At 39.1% G+C, this 22,618-nt stretch overlaps 1 protein-coding gene and 2 pseudogenes across 5 annotated transcripts in view; 1 reads left to right on the top strand and 2 right to left on the bottom strand.

Moving 5' to 3' along the window:
* Nucleotides 1–3,394: 3,394 nt before the first annotated feature.
* ANKS1B (ankyrin repeat and sterile alpha motif domain containing 1B) overlaps nucleotides 3,395–22,618 on the top strand; it is a 1,091,613-nt gene continuing 1,072,389 nt past the window's right edge. For all 5 annotated transcript variants that reach the window (XM_078076455.1, XM_078076454.1, XM_078076453.1 and 2 more), the window contains exon 1: nucleotides 3,395–3,558. In XM_078076455.1, coding sequence (XP_077932581.1) covers nucleotides 3,425–3,558 — 134 coding nt within the window. In that variant the 5' untranslated portion in view covers nucleotides 3,395–3,424. The remainder of the gene's footprint in view (nucleotides 3,559–22,618) is intronic.
* Nucleotides 5,193–5,303, bottom strand: LOC118531825 (U2 spliceosomal RNA; annotated as a pseudogene).
* On the bottom strand, nucleotides 13,479–14,620 carry LOC118531818 (large ribosomal subunit protein eL6-like; annotated as a pseudogene).

Here is a 22,618-nt window from a genome sequence, read left to right as displayed (position 1 = left end):
ATACTAGATTCTTTGTCTCATTTAATCTTGACTGGTATGTGTGTATATCATATATATAAAATGAGAAAAAGACTCTAGTATCATTCCTGGACCATAATATGCATTTACTACTATTGTCAGTACTGTTCACTGAGAATAGTAAAGATAGATTTTTTTTTTATTTTTACAGATTTTATTTATTTATTTGACTGAGAGAGAGAGAGAGAGAGTGCACCAGAGAGTACAAGCTGGGGGAATAGCAGAGGGAGTGGGAGAAGCAGGCTTGATCCCAGGACCCTGGGATTATCACCTGAGCCAAAGGCAGACACTTCACTGACTGAGCCACCCAGGTACCCCAGTAAAGATAGATTTTTATGGAAAAGGTTTCAGTTAAAAAAATAGAGGATAGTATCTTTTTATTTTTGTAATTAAAAACAGAATAGAAATTGATCTCAAATCTATCTCCTTACTTGATTTCTAGCTTCAATTATGCATATAATTTAATGGACTAAGTCCATATTTCATCATATGCATAAATGTTAGGACTGTAAAGGCCAGTGGAGACCATTAGATACAACTTTTGAATTTTATATACGTGCAAATTGAGATGTGGCCTGTTTAAATGGTTCCCAAGATTTTCTGGCTTTTCCCTCTTCTACACAGATGCAAAAATATCTTGATGAAATCTGGATGTTTAAAAAATATGCTTTTTTTTTTTGCTTCTTCAGATTTTTGGAAGAATGTTTTCACTTTTAATTTGCATATTAGTTTCTATTCATTCAAACCTCTGTCCTCTTTGACAAGAAGCTATGATGTAAGTAAAAACAAGGCATTCAGAGTTGAAAAGCTGACTCTGAATATATTAAACCACTAGAGTGCCTGTAACTGTGGAACTGATTCTTAGAGTTAATCATTACTAATGGTTTTCCCAATGGGGGTTGATTTCTGATAATAACTCACTAGCCTCTCCATCACTACATCAGCCATGATTAAATGTTGCTTGTGAAAACTTGAGGGTGATTTTTTAGCTCTAAGCAACTGACTACTTACTGTATGTTCTGAGAAAGGGGTGTTTTGCTTGGGTGGTAACATTAGGAAAGTGGAAGAAAGTTCCCTAGCCATTTTCAAAATGAATCGAATAGTTCTTTACTTTGTTTCTTTAACTGGTCTGCTAGTCTCATTATGTGAAGGATCATATTATCAGCACATATAATATCATCTTAATCTTTAGAACAGATTCTAAAACAAAAACAAACAAAAAGCCACACTAGCTCAAAATCAATTTCCTTCAGTAAACCTCCTATAAATGACCATAATTTACCTACTCCTTTGAACCATTCAAATGAAATCTCAAAACATAGAATTCCATAAAAATTTTTAAAAATATATTTGTTATTTATCTCTGAATGTGTTATAAGTTCTCCCCAGTTATTTATTTAAAATCTCTGCCTATAGCAGGCAGCTCTGGATTTGAGTCTTGATTCAGTTACTTTCTAGCTGCATATTGGACTAATCTGTTTGCTCAGCTATAAGGATAAAAATGGTACCTGTCTCATGGAATTGTTATGAAGGTTGATATAACATATGGAAAGCATGTGGCATAGTGCCTGGTACATAGCGACCGCTCAGCAATGTCTGTGATAATTATTGTCAGCCCATTTTACTTTTTCATGGGGGCTGTAAAATGTTATTGGGAAGAGCATGGACCCTGCAGAGGGTCAGTTCTGGGGTCCAGATCTGTCCAGCCACTTACTGTGTGCGGCATCTTGAGTAATTTAATTAACCCTTTGAGTCACTATTTCCTCATTTCCAAAATGGATATACTCTAGTTATACCCAGTTCACTGGGTTGTCGTGAGGAAAGTGCCTATTACGACCCTTTTCTCACAATCGATATTCAACAAGTTAACATTTACCGTGTATTCCGAGGGCAAGGCAAAGCACAAGGTATCACAGTAAGTTTCCAAAGAAAATAAACTCGTGTTCTCTACCATGGGCAAGGAGAGAAAAAAATGGAACAAATTCAAGCCAACCATGCACAATGAATTGCTGATGATACATATGCAAATTAAAAGTGGGTCTCTAATCCATGTCCATTTATATTTTTCCCAGTGTGCGTGCGGAGGAATTTTCAATTAGAGCCTTTCCCCTGATATTTTTAGACGTCAGTAGCTCTCCAAAGCCCAGCTGAAATGTGGGGCTGATTAAAGACTAGAAAAACTGGAGCAGTCACAAACTGTACAGTGGCCAGTGCCACAGAAACTAGGATAAAACAAACCTTTCTAACCAAGAAAGGTTGCTCCCCTTCGTCTCGCGGAGGTAAGCGGAAGGGCGAAACGCCGGTCAAGTTGCCCGGGCAGAAGCGACCGCAGAAGGGCCCCTTCCCAGCATCACCAGCTTCCCCATCCCCGTCATGGAGGATTTTCCTCAAGCTTCGTGACGGACCCGAGGCGTGGCGCCCGCACCGGCCCCGCGGACGAGGGGTCACGGCAGCCGGGAGAACTCCAGTCCTCACACGGTTAAACCTCTCCCAAGGAGACTGGAGGAGGGAGGAGGGAGGGGGGAGGAGGGAGGGGGGAGGAGAGAGGAGGGAGGGTCCCCGCCCACGAAAACGAAGATAATATCTTCCCGGCGCCCCGCCCCCAATCCGGGCCGGCCCCCTCCCCCCAGCCCGACTCCGGACCGACCCACTGGCCGCACCTGCCCGCGCGCACACGCCCCCCGCACGCCGGCCGCCACGCGCGCCAGGCCTCAGAGCCGCCACAGGCGGACCCGGGCGTCCTCCCGCCCGCCCTGCCTCAGCCCCTGCGCCGCCGCCGCCGTCGCCACCGTCGCCGCCGCCCTCGGCACGCGCCCGCCGCGGCTCGTCCGCACCGCCCTGCCTCGGCGTGGACCAGGGCCACCCGAGCCGCCGCCGCCGCGCTACTCTCCGTCGCGGGCCGCGGACGCCGCCGCCTAACCGCCGAGCCCGCCGGCCGCGGAAGCTCGAGAGAGCCGGACCCGGGCACGAGGGTGCGCGGGCCGCCGCCGCGGCGGTTGTTCGTTGCGCCCCGGCTCCGGCGAGGACTGCCTCCGCCTCCTCTTCCTGCGACTTCCTTAGTCCTCAGCATCCTCCTCGCTCTCTTTAAAAAGCACCCCCTCACGCCCCACCCGCGGGAACGAGGCCTCGGGAATTCAGGGGAGTGGCTGTGGGGGCGCATCGCGGCTCCCCGCTCGGCCAGCCCCTCTTCCTAGACATGGTCTGATCCCCATTGTAAAAGCTGCGCCCTGAAGAGGAGGAGAGTGGTGTTCCCGGCTTGGGGCTGCAGGAATCTCTTCGTGCTGAAGCTCTTGCATTATTTTAGGGTGGGGCGGGGAGGGCCCTGGATTTTGGGGAGTGGGGGTGGGCGGGGAGGAGGACGGGGGGGGGCGGGGGAAGGACTCTGTGAGGGAGCCGGTGAAAGACTATGGGGAAGGACCAGGAGCTGCTGGAAGCTGCCCGCACTGGAAATGTGGCTCTGGTGGAGAAACTCCTGTCTGGCAGGAAAGGAGGGATCCTGGGCGGTGGATCTGGACCCTTGCCCCTGTCTAATCTGCTAAGGTAAGGACGGGAACCAGCTCTGGGATTGCATACCTCGTTTTGCATTGTGATAGATCCATTCTCCTCCTCATGGTTATTGCACCTGGTGGCTGCCAGCGATTCATTCTTAAATTAGGCAGGAAAACAGACTGTGTGTGTGGAGAGGAGGCATGAGGCTCCCAGTCAGATTGATGCCTTAGATTCTTTGAGTAATTTGAAAATAGCCTTCCATCAATGCGTCAGTAGCTACTTTTTCTGAGCTGTGGTGCAGAACTTGTACATGTACTGGGGTTGCTGGAAGAAAATCGGTGTTCCACTCGCTTTTCACCAGTATTTATAATGTATTTTTAGTGTCGAACCCAGCTTTTTTTGTCTATTTGAATGAAATTGGTAGAGAAGCTATTGCGTGCATGCAATTACCCTGCAAAAAGCAACAGCCTTTGGGTGCTGCTACCTTCTCTTGCAGAAGGCATTTGCTGTGCTGTGGGTTATGATCCCACAAATTGAAGTGAGCGAACCTTCTGATGAGAGGTCACCAGTACAGGGTGTGTGTAAAACTTGATGAGACAGGTGAGGCAGTACTTCCAGTTACCTGGACATAGAGTGAAACTTGGTTAGTAGGATGACGGATGTCAGGTCGGGATTGGGATAGTGTATATGGAATGTAGTAGAGGCCTTTTAATATGAAGATGTTGCGGGTGAGACTAATATTGCTTGGAGACTGAGATGACATTTAAAAAAATGTCAAGGTCTTTATTCAGCAGGCAGTACCTTAGAAATAGCTGGGTTGATTTGCATATTTGAAAAACTATGAACTTAAAAGTTGAATTGATGGACAAATTAAATAAGTTAAGAGGGAAGAAGCCTGAAGAATATTCACTAGGTAAAATGCAAGGAAAGCTCTTTAGTTCATAAAATTATGGCTATTCACTTTGCCCTGGATATTTTTGGAAGCATCAATTATCATTAATATCTTCACCCTAAAATATCTCTTAAGCAACCCAACTGTACTTGTAAAAATTTTAAAAAATCCAAGTGATTTTCTTGGCTTTTAAAAACTCTTTGGTTTTGTCAAGTTTAATACAGACTGCTGGCTGCTGGATGATAACATTGTGTCCTTTACTCAGGTTCTTATATGTTATAGTGGTCAGGCGGTGCAGTTAATTACAATACTGGCTAATAAGGAAAATGAAAACATCTGTATTAGAGTGAAATGAATTTAGTTGGCAAATAGTTGATGGGATTTTAAAAAGCTCCATATGTGATCATCTATACTTGTTAATAGTGACATTTTATTGGAATGATAGTTCAGATCAATGAATTATGGGACTTTTTTTTGTTGATCTTAGAAGTGATGACTCTTGTGTGTACTCTCTTGTTAAGTAATTTTCACTTTAAAATGCGAGTAGACAGTGTGGACATATTTCAGATTATAGCTCTAATAATTGCCAATTTATATAAAAGCCGTTTATCTGGTTATGGCTTTAAAGTTGCAGATAAAATAAATATGTTTACTAGTTGATTGAATTAGTTGTAAGAATGATTATGGCCAGAAACATATATTCTGAAAGAGGTTTCTAAGTAATCAATTCTTTTGGAAAAACACTAAGGAATTCTTTGAGAACAGTGAGAACTTCAGTAAATTTTATTGAGATAAATGGTATTTTAAAAAGCCTATCTTTTTGATAGAAGTTAAAGGTAAACATCTTTTAAACTGATAAGAACAGATACTACACTTGATCTTAGCCAAAAGGCCGAGAAGCGATGGGGTAAACATCTTTTAAATACTTTCTCAGTTGTGCCATTTAAAAAAAGAATAGATGGCAAATTTTAGGAATTAAATAAGATAAAATTTCAAAATTGTAACCCACAACATACTTCTTGAATAAGAGGTTTTCCCTTTTGCTGTTTTTTCCAGAGGTAAGAGTGGTAGCTCTAAAACAGAAATGTGCCTTGAGAACAAAACTAAAAAACATGGGTTCATTGGCGTAGTTTGAAGTTGTAAAAGTCAAAATCAAAACCAATAACCTTTAAACTTGAATCTATCTCATACTGAATAAACAACTAAAGCAATGTCTTTGAAGAAAATGAGGGTTGAAATTGTATTCTTTGGGTGATCCATTGCATAAAATGAAATTCCTAAGAAGGCACATTTAATTTAGTTGTTACTTTTTTCACAAATGATTGTCATCAGAAATTTATTTACAGAATGATGGAAATGTGGCCTCTTCCTCTTCAAACATAATGATACTTGGGCATTTTTAAATACTTTGGAACGAATTACAGAATAGATTTGCCACTACCTCCTCCCTGCCTTTATTACTTGTGTTGTGTAATAATCGTGTCACATCCTGTGCTATTATGTATATCATCTCATTCAATTCTTGTATCAGCTTTAACTGGCTGAGCCTCATTTCAGGGGACTGTAGAGTTAGGAAGATTAAGGATTTGCCCAAGGTCACTTAATTAGTAATGGCAAAGATCTGAAGTTATGTGATTTAAATTTGCTTTTCCGCATCTTAAGTCTTATTCATTGAATCTGTTTGATTCATGAAAATTTAAGATACTGGCTTAGCCTCTTTTTTTGCTATGAATAATTTGACTTAAAAATCCTTAATTCTTTTCCTAATTACAACAACAACAAAAATCTCATGACAGCCTTTTGAGGGATCACTAGATAAGAACTTTTCTGAAGATGCTTTTGATGACATAATTGCCTACTAAGTGAGCAGTAGCTACCTGATGGGGAATCAGGTATGCTTGGGTGACACTGCATTTTCAGCAACAGTAAGAATGACCTTCAATAAATATAAAAATCTAAGCCTCACTGTCCTGTTCTATAAAATGGGAATAATAATAGTACCTATTATATAGTTGTAAGAATTAAGTGAAATAGAAATGAATGCAAAGCATTTAGCACATTGGTGTTTATCATTAGTGTTATTATTTCTCTTGCAGCTTTAAAGCACTTGACTCTATTTCTTAAGGTCTTGATTACTAAAGATTTGTTTCATATTGGACATGGAGTAAATTTCTTTAGTAGAATTTCCATTAGAATTACAGAGTGTGCAAATAAAATGGGGCCTTTTATTCAACTTCTGACCTAGAGGAATTACCTGTAACACCCTTTACCAGTTAGTTATTCTAGCCTTGTAAAATCCTTAAATGACTAGATCCATTCCATTTTTTTGGACAGCTCTAATTATTAAAAAAAGTTATTCTTATATCGAGTTGAAATCCTCCTCCCTGTAATTTCCAGCAGTTGGTACTAGTTGGCAATGGAGTGTAGGTGAAGTTAGATTTTCATACTTTTCACTATTCTCTTTTTACTTCTTTGCATATTCTCAAATTCTGCAATGACTCTCGTAAAGGTGGTGAGCAGAAATGAACAAAATGCACCAAATATCAGTTGACCAGAGTAAATATACTGGGACTTGATATACTGTTGAATTAAAACAACAACAACAACAAAAAAAAACAGGTTACAAAATAGCATTTGTAGCATGATGCTTTTTTTTTTTTTTAAAGAAAAAATAAGTGTGTGTGAAAATTTATAATGTGCATTAAGAAGTCCGGTATGATAAACACTGAAATGTAAAAAGTAGTATTCATCTTTGAGTGGTAGAATTGTGGGTGATCTTTATTTTATTTTTGCTATCTACATTTTTCAGTATTCTAAAATGAAGATGTATTATGTAATCAAAATACCAGCTATTTAAAACATCATACAATGAAATTATTATCTTTTTATTATTGATTTAAGACAAACCTTAATACAGGCCAGTTTTACTGAGGTATATAATGACATTGGCTCACACTGAGCAGATACTTAAAACTTCCACGTATTTTTTTCAGTGACTTGTGAAGCAGTGGTTTCCCTATCATTCTTGTAAAAGTGTTGATTGAACTTAAGTTAGTCCTATTACATTATATCTTCCTTGTTTTAGCCTATATTTATAATCTATTTAGATCTTTTTGATTCTTGAGTCTATCTTCCAGCATAGTAACTTTGCATCATCTGTAGATTTAATAAGCATGTTTTCTATAATTGGAATTCAACACATGATGATATAATCCCTAAAGAACCTTTCTTTAGCTTACTATAAATTTAAAAGCAGCAAACTTTACACATGGTATTTCTACCAGCATTGAAGCCACTTAATAGAACTTTCATTCAGCTACTTCTAATATACCTATGAGAATATTATGAGGTATTTTATCCATTGCCCTTCTGAATTCATGCTGTGTCCTGTTTATGGCATTCCTTTGATCTATTTCTAGTAGTAACTCTATAAATTCCACCCAAATCAGGCTACTTTATTATAGCTTGTTTACAGTAGTGAAGTGTTGATGATGCCTAGTACTGATGCAAATTCCTTCTTCCCCCTTGTACCTAATTCTTCTGGGTCTGAATACTTACGTTCATTTAAAATGTCTGTTATGATCTCTGCCTTTTTGAAATTTCAATAATCTCCCAACATCATTTGTTTATACTTTTTGGTTTGAAAATGATTCTCACTAGAGATGATAGAAGCAAAATAGAAGTTGGGAAGAATCAAATTCTTGGCATTGTTAGATGTCACAGGAAATTCTCTTGTGGTCTGTCAGAGCTTAAGTTTACATTATCTGTTATAGAAGTGAACTTTTTATACTTCTCTTTTTCAAACTTAGTTGAAAGGGACATTAACATTTTCCCAGGTAAATGCTTTTTTGTGTTTGTCTTCAGTTATACCTCTCTCTCATCCACCCCTTTTGTCTTTAAAGAAATCTGAGCTCCTTAGAGCTCACCAGAGTACTCGAATTACCTCCTTCCTTTTCTCGCTCCACACTGTATGTGAAGTTTCATTTTATTTAACATCTTTCATGAGACAGCTGCAAACCTTTTCAAGTGTCTTCCTTTGACATAACTACCTTTTAATCTAAACAAAAATAATTCCTATTTAGATTGTATATTGAATCATTTCTTAGTGAGTCTAGATTAAGAATTATTTGTATTTTAATAAAGCAATAAAAAGTTTTATGTCTCAAATTTACTTTTCTTCATGACTCAAAGGATCACAGGTAAAGCATATTTAGTAAACTTTTGTTGAACATAAAGAATCCAGTTCTCAAGACCCCCATGTGAAAAAGTAGATCTGTAAGAAGTAGGGGAAAATAGTCTCTAGTCACCAAAGACATACAAACCAGAGAGTTTACAAATTTTTCAGATTTAGGATTCAGTTCATGAAGTTTTTGGTGATGGGTACAAGGAGGTAAGAGGCACCTCGGAAGTGTAATTTTCACGACTATTTGGGTAATTGTGGCTATTGGGACTCTGATAAGGTACTCACTTTCAGGGAAACTGCATTGGTTAAATGGAATAAATCACAAATAGAGCATTTAAACTGTAATGAAAATGTTATATCTATAAAAATAGTCAAGTTGCAAGTGGGTTATCTATTTTAGCTAGTAATGATGTTTGAAGCGGTGATTGCACCATTATGTTCAGGGAGCTGTGTCTGCCAGAGTGAACAGTGCCAGCTGCGTGATGGGGAGTGAAGAGAGGAGAGGGAATTTTGTTATTGACCTCTTTCTCTACTAAGCTAGCTTTTCAGCTCCCTCTTCAAAACAGGGAGACTGATGTGTAGTAGGGAATTAGGACAACCAGCCAGTGACTACTACTCACTCTGTCCATTCCTACATTACCTAATTCCTAGTGTATCTCAGTGGTTTCTTTTTTTTTTTAAAGATTTTATTTATTTATTCATGAGAGAGAGAGAGAGGCAGAGGGAGAAGCAGGCTCCCAAGGAGCAGGGAGCCCGATGCGGGACTCGATCCCAGGACCCTGAGATCATGACCTGAGCCGAAGGCAGATGCTTAACCATCTGAGCCACCCAGGCGCCCTCTCAGTGGTTTCTTACAGTTGATGGAAGGGTGGAACAGATCTTCACTGACATTAATGCAGAAGCTTACAATATTCAGCATTGCCCCTATTGACTTTAGCAGTTTAACCTCTCAGGTGACAGTAAACACAATTTGATTTGTTCAGTTGTATACTAAAATGATTTAGTTATGTATTTGATGTAATTTTGGAAAATTCTTTCGAGGAGCCTATTATAGAACATTCATCCTGAGTATTTAACTGGAAATGGAAGCTGACTATAATTCAAATCAAGGGTTAGAAAAAACTAATTTTAGCCTACAGAACCTGAAGTTATTTAACATTTAATGCATTTTAGTGTGTCTTTGGTTCCATTTTGAACATATTGCAGCATAGTTTTAGTTAATTAAAATATGATGAGTTTTGATTCATCATAGAATATTTTATATTTTAAAAAGCAGGAATTTACACAGAAGACTCATCTGTGTTCCATTTCTTTCTCATGTATGTGATGATATGGTCAGGTACACCATATGGCAGGAGGCACAATGCCCGTTGAAAACTCAGTGAATTTTCCTCTGTAACACAGATCTAGGAATTTTTCTTAGAGTCCAGTTTTCTTCCTTTGCATCTGTAGGACGGGAAGTGAATTCTGTGTTTGTGTTAAACCTGGGTACGGCATGAAGTTGTGTGAGTTTTGAGTGTGGATCAGAATATATGGTCAGAGGATAAATTTTGTTTTTGTCAGTCTCTTCTGCAGTCTCCAAAGAGTGTTCATCTCTGAATCTGTTTCTTAGAGATAGTGCTTCCTTATTTAACAGTGTGTCTTCATGAATTTGTCTGTAAAAATGGAACTTTGATTCAGTTGTAGAGTTATTTGGCTTCTACTGTCTTGTGAGAGCAGCTTTATTTAAAGTGGTTAATTACTTCTAGTTAAGTGAACTGAGACAGTTGGCCTAGACTTGTCACCATGCTTTGATCAAATTGAATCAAATCTTGACTGATAGATGTGGGCATAAACAGCCAACCTAATTTCTTGCAGCCTGCTTGGTATTTCTGTTCCCCATACCACATTCCCTTTAACCCTTCCTACCCAGATCTCTTTTTTCTTCAAAGAAAGCCTCTTCTCCATTTTAATTGCTACAAGTCAGCCTGGCTCTAGTTTTTGTGCCAGTTGTCCCTCTCCTAAGGGGAAACCGATTTTATGTGAGGAGTAGAATTGGGAAGGGCTGTGTAGTGAGACATAGATTAAGAAGAACATTATCATTAGCCATCAGGGAAATTCAAATCAAAACCACACTGAGATACCACCTTACACCAGTTAGAATGGCAAAAATTGACAAGGCAAGAAACAACAAATGTTGGACAGGTTGTGGAGAAAGGGGAACCCTCTTACACTGTTGGTGGGAATGCGAATTGGTACAGCCACTTTGGAAAACAGTGTGGAGGTGCCTCAGAAAATTAAAAATAGAGCTACCCCATGACCCAGCAATTGCACTACTGGGTATTTACCCCAAAGACACAGATGTAGTGAAAAGAAGGGCCATATGCATCCCAATGTTCATAGCAGCAGTGTCCACAATAGCCAGACTGTGGAAAGAGCCAAGATGCCCTTCAACAGATGAATGGATAAAGAAGATGTGGTCCATGTATACAATGGAATATTATTCAGCCATCAGAAAGGATGAATATCCAACTTTTACATCAACATGGATGGGCCTGGAGGAGATTATGCTAAGTGAAATAAGTCAAGCAGAGAAAGTCAATTATCATATGGTTTCACTTATTTGTGGAACATAAGGAATAGCATGGAGGACATTAGGAGAAGGAAGGGAAAAATGAAGGGGGAGAAATCGGAGGGAGAGATGAACCATGAGAGACTATAGACTCTGAGAAACAAACTGAGGGTTTTAGAGGGGAGGGCGGGGGGGGGGGGGGATGGGTTTGCCCGGTGATGGGTATTAAAGAGGGCATGTACTGCATGGAGCACTGGGTATTATACACAAACAATGAATCATGGATCACTACATCAAAAACTAATGATGTATGGTGACTAACATAATAAAATAAAATTAAAAAAGGAAGAACAAATATTGGACCTTCAAAATGAAAGAGTTTACAGAGTTTGCATTCCTCATGTCTAGTTTCCTGCCTACCTCAGTGTTAATTTCTCCTCTAACTTCATGGATCGCTGCTCTTATAACTTACCTAACTTTACCCTACCTCCAAATACTACTATTTGTGGGAGTTGAAGTGTGATTGATTGGGAGAGGCTTTTAGGAAGAGGAAATTCTTTTAGTATTTTCACTTAAAGAGCAAACAAAACTTTAGGCCCAAATAGTAATGCTTTGGAGCTCTTGTTAGCAGAGCTGATGGAGTGAATTTTGCCAGATTTGCAAGAGGGGTTGGTTAAAGGTGGTCATTTATTTTTACTTCTTATGAGGCTGATGCTGTCAAAAGAGAAAGGGATTTGACTGGAGACATGAGAAATGGGATGGCATAGGGTTGGTGCTGGAAAAGCCTTTTCTTTTTGCTATTTATTTCATCCCTAGAACTTTTTATTGATATCTAGTATAGTAACACACCCGTCTTAGATATCAGCTTGTGGTATGTTGTTTGCCTATTCCAGAAGTTATTCCTTAGATGTACGTATTTATTATATAATCACAGATGACAAGTATATGGAATAGAATTGTATATGAGCTTTGACATCTAATGCGGTTTGAGATTTAAATTCTTTTAAATGCATTTTCTTGTTATTTAAAACTTCAGTACCTAGGTTATTCCATAAATGTTTTACTGTACCGGAAAGGCATTTGAAGTTATGACCCCAGGATCCCAATTTCATTCTTCCTCATTAAACTTTTCTTTTTTTTCTTTTCTTTTTTTTGGCCTAAATTACTATTTAACCATTTTGAGTCCTTGTTTGGTACCTCTAGTTACTAATCTGCATTTAAAATGTTTTATGTACCATATAAATATGCTAAATATAGTATCTTATGTTTTGAATATACTAAAAAACTGCTGCATTTACTTACAGAATTATCCCTATTTTGTATAACTATTTTACTGTTAGTATGGGACATGGGAGTGAGTGGGAGTGTGTTTGGGAGGAGCAGCAGGAATTATGCAGAGATGTTCTTTGGCACGGTGAATTCTAGCAGTGGGGTACTCTAGGACAGAGTTGCTTCCTGTTTATTTGCTTTGGCTAGTGACCAGAGTGATCTGTCACTCTGAAGTTTGATAGAAGCTTTGAAGACATAATCAGAGAAGGTGAGGAATTATGAATAATGGTTAAAGTATTCATATAAGTTTTTCCACTGGTATGTTTTATGCTATATATTTGGGTATATTTAGACCAAGTCTTATTAATCAGTGAAGCAGCCACTCTCCAACTAACCCAACAGCTCAGTCAGGATTTCATAGGGAACTGACATCCAAGAACAATGATAACAAAGAATGATCTCTCATTATTTTCACAAATATTTCTTGAGTACCTTGTGGATTCTAAAATTGAATGAGATCATCTCTACCTAACCCCAAGTATTTGTAGAATAGTGGAACAGGTATGTCAACAAAGAGTTAAAGTACAGTGTGATATTTACTGTAATGGAAGTACCAAATAATGCAACAGGAATGTGAAGAGCAAGAAGTCTTCCTTAATTCTATCTAGGAGGAGTAGTCAAGGGAAACTTCAGAGAAGAGGTGTGTCTTGAATTTTATTGGATGAATGGGAGTTTGCCAGGCTGACCGTTTAAGGGAAGGGCTTTTCTGGAAAAGGAATAATATATTCAATAATAGTATGTGAAAATGTAGGTTATAATTTGGAGTATTATAAGTAGTTTGGTATAGAACATGGGTAAGAGGCAAGTCTGGAGATTGAAGGACTTGTGTGCTATCCTAAGGAGTTTTAACTTAATCCTGAAGAGCATGGTGATCCATTGACTTTTTTTCCCCCTCTAATTTTTGATATGTTACTTATTCATTTATGATGATAACATGACTCCTTCGAATAATTAGGTAAAAGATGAAAAAAATCACCCCTAATTCTATTGCTAAGACCCATTTGTTCCTATGTATGTTTAGTGTATTTTTTTTTTTAATGGATCAGTTATTTAATTATGTTCTTTGTAAGAAATTTAGAACACCAATTTGTGAGGGTAAACTCCATTTGTGAGAGAAAACACAGAGCGGAGGTAGCCCTGAAGCTGAGGAACAGCTTTGATTTTTGGCAGAATTTGAGAGTCCACAACTTTCTGATCAACCTTGCGCTGCTCTGTAATCTCGTATTTCTCTTTCTCGGTGTCGAAGATCTCACCCTCCTGGTGTCTGGGCTTACACAGCTTCTTCCTGAAGTAAGCATCAGTGAGATGTTTGGGGATTTTCACACTGCTGATATCAATTTTGGTAGAAGTAGCAATGATGAATTTCTGGTGTGTTCTACACAGAGGAACTCAATTGAAGGACAGAGGTCCGGTCACAAGTAGCAAGCCACTGCTCAGTTGCTTCAGGAAAACTACCCTCTTGCCTCTGTAGCGCCCAGTGAGGATGACCAAAATGGTCCCGGGAGTGATACTAGCTCGCAGCTTTCTCACGTGCTGACTGAAAGGTTTTTTGCCGTGGCTTAACAGCTTTCGAGGCACATCTTCAGTAGGGTAATACCTAGGCATTTTTCGAAGTTTAACCACTCGGGTACCGCCGTTCTTGTCACCACCAACTGGTTTTTGTGACAGTAGCAAGAACTTTCTCCTCCTTTTTTTTTTTTTTTTTTTTTTAAAGATTTTATTTATTTATTTGACAGAGAGAGGCAGAGCGAGAGAGGGAACACAAGCAGGGGGAGTGGGAGAGGGAGAAGCAGGCTTCCCGCCGAGCAGGGAGCCTGATGTGGGGCTTGATCCCAGGACCCTGAGATCATGACCTGAGCCGAAGGCAGACGCTTAACAACTGAGCCACCCAGGCGCCCCTCTCCTTCTGTTTCTTTTCAACCCTGGATTTAGCTGTCGAATACTTCCTCTTGTACATGGCCTTTCTGGAATACATAGCCGATCGGGAGTATCTGCTGATTCCTCTGACAAGGACAGGGTTTCGGCTGCAGTGGGGCTTCCCCTTCTTTGGCGTTTTAGCCTTGGGGTTACCCTTCTTAGCCTTGCCACCGGCATCAGCCTTCTTAGCTTCACGTTTCTTCTCCTTAGTATCTGGCTTCTCAGCTTTTTCACCTGCCATCTTGCAAGATGGGAAAGAGCTAGTGTAATTGTTATTAGATAAAGCATACATTTTGAATCCTGAATTTTCCACTTAATGGTATATTATAAACTTTTTCAGTGTTATTACAAAGCCTTCATAATCATATTTTTAATGGCATCTTAAAATATCTCATTTAGGTGTGCCTGGGTGGCTCAGTTGGTTAAGTGTCTGCCTTTGGCTTGGGTCATGATCTCAGGGTCCTGGGATGGAGCTCTGCATCAGTCTTCCTACTCAGCGGGGAGTCTGCTTGTTCCTCTCCCTTGTCCCTCACCCCTGCTCATGTTCTGTCTCTCTCTGTCTACTCTCTCAAATAAATAAAATCTTGAAAAATATTCCATTTAATGCAGAATTTTCATAGATCTCCTATATCAGAATCAAGCCTGTGGTTGTTTGTTAAATGTAGGAGTTTCCTGGTCTCACCTTGGACCTACTGGGTTAGAATTTCTGAGTAAAAGTTTTGGGAATATGCATTTCATAAGCTTCCCTAGGTAATTGTTATATACACTGAAGTGTGAGAACCACTGATCTGGTGTATATACCTTTATTTAAATATTCTTTTAATGTAGATACTTGGATGATGTTTATTTTATTTATTATTATAAGTAGTATAGTAGTATTATGATGAACATTGTCATACAAACAACCTTTTTCAAAAATTATATTCTTAGGATATATTTCTAGAAGTGGAATTGCTAGTATTATTAATGCCCCAAATATTATGCCAGTTGTTTTACATGCTTTATATCCAGTCTTCACAACAGTCCTGAAAGATATTTATTATTAGCCTCATATTTATATATGGGGTAAAAGAGCAGAAAAATTGAATAACTTACCCACTTACAAAGCTAGTAAGTGACAGCATCAAGATTCAATTCAGGTCTTTCTGATCCCTAAATATCTTTTTATTGTGCCATATTGCTTCCTTGTTCCATGGGGATCAATGTTTATCCTGGGTTAAAATATGAAAATACCAATATGTTTCCAGTATGCAAATAGAAAGTACATTTTCTACAAAATTACCTAGTAACATATTTTAGTTCATACATAATTTTCAATTATTTTTATTTGTGCTCATCATATACTTTCACATTATGGGCAGTATTTTGTTTACATTTGTTTCTTGATAGCATATGAGTGATAAACTGGATTTAGTGTTAAAATAATTGAAGGTGTTTTAGGATATTTGTCAGTCATCATTTTCACTTTAAAAGAGGGTGAAACTGTTTTATCCAAAATTTCTTGGGTGCATAATGGTATCTAACTTCTGTTGTCTTCATAGGTGGTTTAATAATTTGTCCATGCATGCCAAGTCTCCAGATGGGTGTGATTTATTTCTCCCCATTTCTTCCCTCCCATGAAAAGGCGGAAAATACAGTATTCACCGTAGTTTTCATTTAATTTTATGATTCATCTGTTCAAGCCAATAAATCTGAGCTCTTAGTTTTAACTGATTTCATTATTAACTCAAGGATCTTGTCAAATCTAGTGTTAGGCTCTGTAGAAAAACCAGGCAACCAGACACTTTGTCCTTAGGACCTTCTCAACCCTTGTTTTTGTTCTCCTTTGTCCCTTTGCTAAGCCTTTTTGTTCCTTTCTTGTTCTGAGACATTCTTTGTCTTTTTTTTACCTGAAACCCAGAATTCTCATTCAGTTTTATCCTGTACAAATAAAAAGTTTTCTAAATTGCATCTTATTCCCTCATGCCATAGGTCTCCATTTTCAGGAACAGTAAATGGCATGGTAGAAAGAAGCAACAGAATGTAATGGAAGAAGTCAGAGTCTTGAGTTTGAATGAAAACTCTGCCATTGAATGGACATTTGGCCCAGGGCAAGTTATTTAACTTCTTTGGACCTCAGTCTCCTGATTTAGAAGTGAGGATGATATCTATCTTGTAGAGTTGTAAGGATTAAAGAAAATTTATATAAAATATCTAGCACATGGCTTATGACGTAGAAGGGACTCAAAATGTGTGCTTTTGTTGTTATTATTACTGAGGTATTATGGCTATGCAAGGAATAATTGTATAAATTTCATGAGTATCTTTATTTGATGTGAACTATGGGATATTTGCATTTTAATAGGTAACTTCTTTAGGTATATTGTCTTAAGTTAAATCTTTAATGGTGTAGGCAACAAGACAGGCCACTGGGGGTGATATATTTGCTTAGTCTTCCTCTGATCCCAGATAGTGATTACTTTTTTCTGCCTACTTTTAGGAGTAGTACTGGTCACCAGATATTTAGCATTAGTTTGTTATCTTCTACATTTCTCACAGAGCTAATTTGAGCAGAAAGAGATTGTGTTCTGCCACAGTTGTGCATGCTGTGCTATAATCTATAAGGTTAATGGTTTCCTAATAAGCTTATCATTGATATTTTCTTTATCTTGCTTTTTTTTTTTTTAAAGATTTTATTTATTTGACAGAGAGAGACACAGTGAAAGAGGGAACACAAGCAGGGGGAGTGGGAGAGAGAGAAGCAGGCTTCCTGCTAAGCAGGGAACCCAATGTGGGGCTTGATCTCAGGACCTGGGACCATGACCTGAGCCGAAGGCAGACGCTTAACGACTGAGCCACCCAGGCGCCCCTATATGCTTTTTAAAGCATTATTAGTTGACAAATATTTTGAGGGTGTGTACTATGTATTCAGCATGGTGATGGTGCTTTGGAGTATAGAAAATAGATTCTCCCCTCTAGGCAATTTGCAGAAGTTACACACATGAGACGATAGCTCACTATATAGTAGTATCTAATTTCATAGAGTATAAAAGCTCACAAAGTCAGCTTTTTCTTTTGATCAGTCCAGTGTCAAAATTTGGCTCCCATCTTCCATTATATATCAATACATGACCTGCATCTGACCATGACTCAGGTTTAAGTAATTCTTTAATGGTTGGAGCTAGAACTTTAAAAAAAAAATAATTTTGATTTTGAAATAATCACATACTTGTGAAAAAGCTGGAAGTTTAGTTGAAATAACTTTTTTTCTCCGAACCATGTGAAAGTTGCCAACCTGATGCCCTGTCACCTCAGGATACTTTAGCTTGTATTTCCTAAAAGCAAGGGTATTTCCCTATACAACCACAATATAACTACTAAAATCAGGAAATTAATATTGCTACATTACAACCATTAGACCCCATTCAGGTTTTGGCAGTTGTCCCAATAATGTGCTTCATTGGAATCCAGTTCAAAATCATATATATTTTGTTGTCACACCTCCTTAATGTTCTTTGGTGTGGAAGAGTGTCTCAGTCTTTCCTTGACTTTTATGATCTTGATACTTTTTGAAGATGATAGGCTAGTTATTTTGTAAAATGTCCCTCAATTTGGGTTTGTCTGGTGTTTTCTTAGGATTAGATTCACATTGTGCTCATCTTTGGCAGGAATATCACAGAAGGATGCTGTGTTCTTTTCATTGCATCCTATCAGGTGGTGTGTGATTTTTTTTTTAAATTTTATTTTATTATGTTAGTCATCATACATTACATCATTAGTTTTTGATGTAGTGTTCCATGATTCATTGTTTGCGTATAACACCCAGTGCTCCATTCAATACGTGCCCTCTTTAATACCCATCACCAGGCTAACCCATCCCCCCACTCCCCTCTAAAACCCTCAGTTTGTTTCTTAGAGTCCATAGTCTCCCATGGTTCGTCTCCCCCTCTGATTCCCCCCCCCCTTCGTTTTTCCCTTCCTACTATCTTCTTTTTTTTAACATATAATGTATTATTTGTTTCAGAGGTACAGGTCTGTGATTCATCAGTCTTACACAATTCACAGCACTCACCATAGCACATACCCTCCCCAATGTCTATCACCCAGCCACCTCATCCCTCCCACCCCCCACCACTCCAGCAATGCTGTTTGTTTCTTGAGATTAAGAATTTCTCATATCAGTGAGATCATATGATACTTGTCTTTCTCTGACTTATTTCGCCTAGCATAATACCCTCTAGTTCCATCCACGTCGTTGCAAATGGCAAGATTTCGTGTTTTTTGATGGCTGCATAATATTCCATTGTGTGTGTGTGTGTGTGTGTGTGTGTGTGTGTATCCTATACACATCTTTATCCATTCATCTGTTGACGGACATCTTGGCTCTTTCCATAGTTTGGCTGTTGTGGACATTGCTGCTATAAACATCGGGGTGCACGTACCCTTTCGGATCACTATATTTGTATTGTTGGGGTAAATACCCAGTAGTGCAATTGCTGGGTCATAGGATAGCTCTATCTTCAGCTTTTTGAGGAACGTCCATACTGTTTTCCAGAGTGGCTGCACCAGCTTGCATTCCCACCAACAGTGTTAGGAGGGTTCCCCTTTCTCCGCATCCTCGAGGTGGCGTGTGATTTTGATTTGTACTGTTGCTTATTATGTTCACTTTAATCACTTGTTTATGATAGTGTCTGTCAGGCTTCTATTTAGATAATTACTTTTCCCCTTTGTAATAACTATTTTGTGGCGAGGTATACTTAATTATCTGAATATCCCATTCTTCATCAAACTTTATTTATATAAGTATGGACTCCTGGTTTGCTATTTTATTGCATGGGTTTTAATGTATTACTGTCATTGTTAATTTTTGATGCTTAAATTGTCCCAGACTTAGCCAGTTTAAGTCCTTTAAGTCTGGCTTTTCTGAGTCATTCTTTGAGCATTTCCTTGATTTTGGCATCATAAAATGTTCCAGGACTCATCTTTCTCTGCCTCAGTTCTGGATCAGCCATTTCTCTAAGAAGCCAAAGTTCTTTTTATTGGAAAATGGTAAGTAGGTGCTAACATTTGGATATTAAGTATGGTCATTAGTGAAAAAATATATTCATACACAGAAATATATGCATTTATATCTGTATCTACCTATATTTATTGAAAATCATGGGTTTACAATGATGTGTCTAACTCCAGTCCAACTCCACAGGCAGGATTCATTTTGGTTTCTTCCTTCCTGTATTTGTAACTTCTTGCTCCAATAGTGAAAAACTTGACTTCTGTTCTCTTTAGTACATAGACTTACTTGATAAATTCCCCTGTATACAACCACTCCACCTCTCTACTGCCATACCCTCCCCTGAGTCTGTGTCTTCATTACCCAACTCAGGCTCTGCTACCCACATTAGCCTGATCTACACTGATACCTTCTTGCCATTTACAGTCTCTGACTCTTTATGCCAGTTCACATCTACAAAGGGATACCCTTTTTATCTTGCTTGGGGTCTAACCCCCTGAACTGGGTCACCCTTGCACGTGGATGCCCTCTTCACCCTGTTTGGACTCTTGACACCCCATGTTCAGATGTTCCTCTCTGCCACCACCACATGGATACCCTTTTCACCCTACTGGGGTTCTAACCCTCTCACATCATGCACCCCTTTATAGGGATGCCCTTTCCAACTTGCTTGGTACTGACACCCCATACTCAGCTGCCCCCAATATGCATATCTCCTTCCTTGGCTTGGGCTCTGTCAGCTTCACTGTAGGCCCCTGCAACCTCCCTCTTCCTTCTGGTGTGGATGATTATTTTTTTCTGCCCTTCTTAATAGCTTTAGAGGCTGAATTATTTTTTTATTTTATTTAAAAAATTTTTTTAAACAATTTAAAGATTTTATTTATTTACTTGACAGAGAGACAGCGAGAGAAGGAACACAAGCAGGGGGAGTGGGAGAGGGAGAAACGGGCTTTCCACAGAGCAGGGAGCCCGATGTGGGGCTCGATCCCAGGACCCTGAGATCATGACCTGAGCTGAATGCAGTCGCTTACCGACTGAGCCACCCAGGCACCCCTATTTTTTTATTTAAAAAATTTTTTTTAAAGATTTTATTTATTTGTCAGGGAGAGTATGCGCACAAGCAGGGGGAGCGGCAGGCAGAGGGAGAAGTAGGCTCCCTGCTGAGAAGGGAACCTGATGCGGGACTTGATCCCCGGACCCCGGGATCATGACCTGAGCCGAAGGCAGAAGCTTAACTGACTGAGCCACCCAGGCATCCCTAGAGACTGAATTGTTCAGGAAGAGAAGGGAAATAGGAGGAAGGAAAAGAAGAAAGAGAGTGGAAGAGGAAGGGGAAGAAAAGAGTAACATACTGCTCTTCTTTTTATCTGTGATAATGATGATAATGGTAAAAAATCTCAGCAATAGCTGTTCCCTTGTGTTGGAAGAAAATTGGGTTATGGGCAATTAAGAATTCTAGCTAACGTGAAGATTATGACCAAAGCTTGAGTACCGTGTGGCAGTTCTTCTGGACTCTATTTCTTCCTGCATTTTGGAGGAGAGATGATGGTAATTTGATAGGTTGGTCAGCACGTTGCATTTTTTTTAAATGAGCTTTTTCTTTCATGTATTTTGTTATGGATATGTAGTAGGCCTCCAGATTGAGAGAAAGTCTTTACATATTTTTTGCTCTGTTTAGCTGAAAGTATCATAATTGTCAGCGAAGTGCATTCTCAAGAATTTTTGTAAAATGATGATAATGCAAAAAAAAAAAAGTTATAAAAGCTCTGAGATAAGAACCGTCATTCACTGAGGAAGTTGAGTTTGCAGAATTTGATAAAGATTTCAGCAAGTAGGTTTTTCTTGTTATATGTTATTCCCACTATGATTTTTTTTAAAATTATATATTTGAGAGAGAGAAAGAGAGCACAGAAGGAGAGGGAGAAGCTCCTCAGCAGGGAGCCCGATGCGGGGCTCGATCCCAGGACCCTGAGATCATGACCTAAGCTGAAGGCAGACGCGTAACCGACTGAGCCACCCAGGCAGCCCCCCCCACTATGATTTTTAAGATGTCATAAAAATATTATGTCAGGAAATTGACCAACTGTATTTTAAAATATGGTAAATCTACATAGGTCTTATAAAAATGCTTATTGTGCCAGATGAACCAGGACAATAAGTAATTCATACTGGGGATTTCCCAGACTTTAAATTATCACCAGGAATCCATAATTCCTAGAAATAAATCTGAGCAAAGAAATTTCCAGGTAGCTCTTTAGTAAGCATTTTATATCACTGAACAGTACCCTCCCTATTTGCAAAAAGTTGGAAAAAAATAGTTTGGGAACATTGCAGAAATAATTCATTGCAGTTATATTCTGTACTTTAAAAGACCATTTGGCTTCTCATGCCAAATTCAGGAAAAAATAAGCAGCTGGCAGTATTATCAGCTGCTGCTCTCCTTTTCTGGGTCTGGGAAGACAAGCTCAATGGAATGATGATCAGAATTTTAGCTTTACTACCCAAGAAGGGAGCCAAACAGGCCTGGATTTAAACAACATACTTAGTGTGCAAGGTAACGTCTGGGAATCTAAAGAGATCATTGCTTATGGTTTGTTTGTTTTTTTTTAACCCTCTTAACCTTTTCTTATTATCAGTAGCACGTCTAATAACGTATGACCTTTTCACAGTATTTCTTTTGGTAGCTTGGCTTTTTTTTTTTTTTTAAGGTTTTATTTATTTATTTGAGAGCGAGAGAGAGCACCACCAGCATGGGTAGCGGCAGGCAGAGGCAGAAGGAGAAGCAGGCTTCCTGCGGAGCAGGGAGCCTGATGATGTGGAGCTCAGTCCCAGGACCCTGGGATCATGACCTGAGCCGAAGGCAGACACTTAACCAACTGAGCCACCCAGGCGCCCCTTGGCTTTCTATTTTTAAGGAATCCTTGGGTTTACACTTTGCAGTTTGTGGACTTCATTAGCAGAACAAGGGACCACACAGAGTATTTATTCTGCCTGTTCCTATTCCCTTCAATCCTTCCAAAACTCTTGAATCTTGAATTGGCAGATACTATTTTCTCAGCAATATAATCCATATATTGTTTCTGTGATAGAAAGGAGTTGAGGAAAGGAGTGGTGGAAGATCCATGTCTGATGTGACCTTTCTCTGAAGTCTTGCTTCCTTGCTCTTTACACTGAAATGGGGGTTTATAGGACTATACAAATACATACATACATATGTATATATTTATACGTATGTATGTATGTATGTAT

This window comes from Halichoerus grypus, chromosome 6 (assembly GCF_964656455.1).
Source record: "Halichoerus grypus chromosome 6, mHalGry1.hap1.1, whole genome shotgun sequence".
Lineage (NCBI taxonomy): Eukaryota > Metazoa > Chordata > Mammalia > Carnivora > Phocidae > Halichoerus > Halichoerus grypus.
Note: the sequence above shows the minus strand (reverse complement) of the source record. Positions and strands in the feature narration are given on the sequence as shown.